We start from the raw sequence: 5,575 nt of genomic DNA on the forward strand, positions 1-5,575 counted from the left end.
GGAATTAATTAATGAACTAGGTGTGACTGGTCCGCATTCTATGCGGGCATGAAAATATACTGTGATATCGGTTGAGTTGGATTTTGATGAAAACGGACCTTCGATAGTGAACTCATTGATTTCCATGTATTGCAAGTACAAAGAAGTTGATATTTACATATACCATGCATCTTCAACGTGGGAGAAAGTGGGACAAGTGAGAGTTTTAATGCTGAGACAGGGTGTGCCCAAATCTTCTGGTTGCAGTATGGTAGAAATAAAGAACGAGTCGCATAACTTTTTTTTCAGAAGTACCCTGTGCAATTTGTTAAACTATTCAAAATATGGAAAAATTAATAGTGTTCATATTATAAGAAAATTTGATAAAAATTGAAATATGATCCATAAATAATATAAAATAAAATGTACAATTCTTGAAATATGTGTTGTTGTTATATAAACGTTTTATTATAAATGGTGTGTTCGTCAAGGTAAATTTCTATATTCAACATAGCTTGGGTCCGTAAAATTATTATGTGTATATCCTCTACCCGTATTTAATTTCATTTATATATAAATGATTGACTTTACTTTGACATTAATTCTGAAATTTATTTACTTTCTAAATAGGTGATTGACATTAATTCTAATTTATTTACTTTCTAAATAAATGATTGACTTTACTTTATAAATGATGGAACTACAGGCACGTTTTTTTTAAGAATGTAATGAAAATATTACGTAATATTTCTGTTGTCATTAGACAAATTTGTCTCTTTTGTTTTGCAATCATTTTGATATAATTTCATCTTTTCCAGCAAATTATTACTAAACCGTGGGCAATCATTTTGATAAAATTGTTTCGAAACTTGCCAATTATCATGTGTAATTCTGTGGAACACCGAAAGAGAAAAGAGAAGACAATATGTTTTTCTTCGAAATAAAATAATGAATAACACCGAAAGCCAATAAAACAGTTTCAACATAAAGAATTTTTTTTTAAATTAAAACAAATCCCAAGCTAAAATATTAAAAGACAAATCCAAGAGATAACAATACTGAAATAAGACAAAGCCATATTGTCTGAAAATAAAAGCTGAGTTGACAATGTTCCAAAGCGCAATGGGAGATTTTCACTCGCCCTTGATTTTCTTTTGACCCTGTTTCTTCTTGACAGAGAGTTGATCCTCAACATCATTGTCTTCCTCTCCTTTGCTTTTTCTTTTAGACACAGGAGTTGCTGAAGAACCACCAGAACCATCAGAAATCTCATCGGAGGCGAGCAACATTAAAACCTGAAAAATAAAGAGAATTGCAGAAAATATTGGCTTAGGTGTATCTGTCAAACTTAACCAATCATAACCAGTTTATTACCGGTTTATGAGGCAAAGCTGCAAATTCCTCAATCATTTCACGATCATCATTAGCACAATGAACAAGATACTGAGAGCTCTTTCCTCTGATGTTATCAGAATCAACTGAAATTTCAAAAAGCATTCTCTTGCCAAAGAGGTCGCTAACTGCTTCTGGTAAGAAGTCGGGATCTTCATTCTACCATAAATTAAAGAGGCGAGTTAAACAAAAGAATGTTATTAGGCAAATTATTGGCAGCTGTTAATTTCAAAAACTACCTCATCGTATAGTTCAGCAGCTGTACGACGCACAATCATCTGAGCGTTGGTATCAAACAAAAGAAAGTTTGCCTCACCGGAATCGTCTTTAACATTGGCAGTTAATTTAAACATGAAACCAAGAAGACTATAATGTCAATCTTATATACATTAATATATTCATTGGGTACTAATGAAGACAATAATACCTGGATATGACGTTGATGTGTTCTTTATTGCAGGTATTGCAGTAGAACAAAGGACGCATACCCCTATTAAACGATCAGGGTTCGAACTCCAGCGACTTTCTGTCTACCTTCACATCGTCATCGCGTCTCAAAACAGAGCAGCGTCTACAGAAGGGCGAGGGAGGGACCTGGCGTTGAGGCTGCTCGATGATTGCTGAATCAGAGATATCGAAAAAGGGAAGACACTATCTCTGTAAGCTTTAGGCGTTGCAGAAAAAAGAGAACGAAGAAAGAGACTTCGTAGTGAAAGTCGAAGAAAAAAGAGATCGAAGAAAGAGACATCGATGTTTTAATTATTAAAAAAAAAAATCGACCAATGAAATCATTTCAATTCTATTGAGAATGTCTGTATGATTGTCACGTGACAAGAAATCACTAAAGTGACTTCTCATTTAATATATAGGGGGATGTTGGAATAAAAGGATTTCGTAGAATAATAAAGATAAGGTTATTTTTAATGTTAAAACTCCAACAAAGTTTGTTTTGGGTAAAAACCCCCGAATTAAGTATTTAACGAAATAATTCTTCAAATTAACTTTATTTAATGAATTAAACCCTCGCTTGTAATAATTACCATTACTACCGGTAAGTCTTTAGTTTAGGAGTTTCTACATTAAGTAAACATAGTTGAGGAGTTTTACCATTAAAAATAAATAAAAATCCAAAATATAATAACATTACTAAAAATTAGTAACCTTAATTTTCAAAATTAACATTTTTAAAAATTTCTGTAAATATATGAGTATGATTTGTTTTAAAATCAATATTATATATGTATAAATTTAAAAAGTAAAAACCAAAAAAACAAAAAAACAAAAATTATCTAAAGATTTATCTGTAATAAAATTACTAAAATATTAAAAATATAAAAAAAGAAAACATGATAAAAATTATATCTTATCTAATAAAAATGTAATAATAAATCTTTAGGTAACTTTTATTATATCTTTTGGGTTTTTACATTTTTAACTTATACATATATAATGTTGATGTTAAAAAACACATCAAACTCATATATTTACAAAAAAATTAAAAATTCTAATTTTGAAAATTTAAATTACTAATTTTTAGATAATATTATAAAATTTTGATTTTTTTAATAGATTTTTAATTGTCAAATACCTCAACTTTGTTTACTTAATGTAGAAACTCCTAAACAAAATATTTACTTGTAGTATTGATAATTATGACATGTTAGAGTTTAATTCATTAAATAAAGTTAGTTTATGAGTTTTTACTCAAAACAAACTTAGTCGATGGGTTTTAACGTTAAAAAATCTTAAAGATAATTAAAAGTATAGGTTTTGTCAGAAAATTCAACAAAACCTCAAATAAGTGAGATGGTTTAGATCTTTTTGTTGGAACATATAGTTGTTGCTGCATCATCAACATAGAATATAGAATTGGTGAATTGTGACAATTAATGGAGTCAAAAATACAAAGTAGCAATGAAATCTGAAGAACTTCAAGGTGATTTAAAAATTCTAAAATTTACACATATCTATTAATATATCCACCATTTCATCATTGAGTCTTGGCACACATGATATGTTAGGATAAAATAACATTGAATTCTTTGTACTACAAAAAAAAATATAAAACAATCAAAAAGATCAATGTAGTATTTTATTGATTTTAAGAACATAAGTACAATATATTGGTGAATGAATTTTAGTTCTAGCTGTCTTCCTCTTTTAAATATGGATTACTTACACATAATTGAGATTAAAATTTTATAAGATCTCCAATTGAAAAGTAGTTGTATCTCTTAGAATAGTTGATTTTGTACTAGAATTGCACTTTCTAAAAAATCATTTGTCTTAGGTCATATTATGACAAATTCAATGAATTGTCTCAAAATTTTATACCGCTTCTAATGATATTTTATTTCTTTCACATAATAATTTTCGTACCAGGTCCATCAGTATGCTATATAATTTTCAGTCAATCTTCTTTCCTATTTTTTTAATGAGGGTGTACAACCAAATAGCTTCTTGAATCTAGTAATGTCATCTTTTTTATATGAAAAACAAACAAATTCAATATAATGATGTGAATTACTTATGTAGGGCTAAGATCTACACCGTTGAGACAACTAAATTATTTGAAGTTGATCTTATTTTTTGGAATTCAATCATTCCCCTTCACTTTTAGACTACATTCTTCTCCAATAACAATCCAATGATGTCTGATACCTTCCTAGCTAATCCATCATGCCTATAATTAATTTATGGTTCTTAAGACAAATAACAACTAGATAACCCGACAAAATCACGCTTCAAATATCATTTAGAATGTTTCAAACTATAGGAGTTAAACTTAATATGTCCCTGAAAAAAACTCATTCTCCTTATCTCCTCTCTATTCTCACTATCCTTTGTGATTGTGCTTCTATATATAACATTCCATTAATTTATTATACATCATTCCACCTCGTAAATACATTTATGTCTTCAATTAAATAAACCGAACCATAATTCATCTACCACCATGGCCCACAAGACAAACTTAACCAATAAGATTTCATTTGGCCCACATGTTTTCATCCTCATCATACAAGCTCTTCTTCCTCACCCTCCATTGGCGATTTTAAGCTCGAAGAACAGGTAATTCTTGTTCATTTTCGATGTAACTGTTTCTGAAAATTCATTTAAATGTTGTGTATATCATGGGTAGCGTTAAAAAAATAAGAATTGATGAAAGTTTTGAGAGATTAAAACCGATTTTGAAAATTGTGTTTATGGATTTCGGGTATATTATATGTCCATTTTTGATGATTTTTTGCTGGAATACTATTAAAAAGAAGTGTATATCTCGGTTAGTGTAAAAAAAAAAAGATTCAATGCAAATTTTAAGAGATTAAAAAGGATTTTGAAAACTGTGTTTATAGAGTATATTTTATGTTCGTTGTGATGATTTTTTGTGTGTAATTTCATTAAGATGATTTATATATATCATGGGTAATGTATAATCTGAGGGAAATTGTCCTAAAAAGTTGATTAATTAATGCAAGAATAATTTCCGGGTATTACTAAGAGAACTAGTATTTACAAAGGCAAAACGGTTTTACTGGTATTACTGATATTACTATGTTTACAAGTTCAACTAGTATTACTATGTATAGTACTGAAATGGATTTGTATTAGTAAGAGAAGCCTGTATAGTGTGGGAATTAATTTTAAGATTGTTAATAATGCTAATTGTAATGATAATTCCATTTTAATTCATGAAAAATGTAAAATCCGCCTTGCACAATCATTTTTTTTACTACGGGGATATTATATGAAGGATGTGCTGAAATATAATGGATATCGGGAGATAATGAAGAAGAATATGAAATTCACACTATTGTGTTGAAGAAATGAGTGGATGATGCCACATAATCTGCTTTGATTGAGGGTATTTGCAGAAAGATAAAGGTAGATGGATCTAATATGGAAGCGAAGATTAGTTACTTTCCAATAGTATTGTATTCAAACAAAAAAAATCATATATCTGGAATGATGAAGACGTTTTTGGATATCCACTGCAAGTTAATCATGAGAAGTGTAGAAGTGTTCTACATGTGAGTTCAACAATGTAGAAGTGAAACTTTCAGAAGAGGATGATACAGAGGCTACTGATACAGAGGCTACTGATGCAAAGGCTACTGATACAGAGGGTACTGATACAGAGGCTACTGAGACAGAGGGTTGTTATGAAGATAGTACCGAGAATGATGCAAATGATAATGAAGGC

General features: G+C 29.6%; 1 protein-coding gene across 1 annotated transcript; it reads right to left on the reverse strand.

Moving 5' to 3' along the window:
• Positions 1-913: 913 nt before the first annotated feature.
• On the reverse strand, positions 914-2,538 carry LOC106443432. The gene is made up of 4 exons (XM_013884997.3): positions 1,799-2,538; positions 1,611-1,696; positions 1,354-1,530; positions 914-1,274 (listed from the first exon to the last, which is right to left on the reverse strand). Exons 2-4 carry the CDS (start codon positions 1,647-1,649, stop codon positions 1,113-1,115), a joined length of 378 nt encoding a protein of 125 aa, XP_013740451.1. The 5' UTR covers positions 1,650-1,696; positions 1,799-2,538; the 3' UTR covers positions 914-1,112.
• Between the last annotated feature and the right edge of the window lie 3,037 nt (positions 2,539-5,575).

Source organism: Brassica napus, chromosome C8 (genome assembly GCF_020379485.1).
Source record: "Brassica napus cultivar Da-Ae chromosome C8, Da-Ae, whole genome shotgun sequence".
NCBI lineage: Eukaryota > Viridiplantae > Streptophyta > Magnoliopsida > Brassicales > Brassicaceae > Brassica > Brassica napus.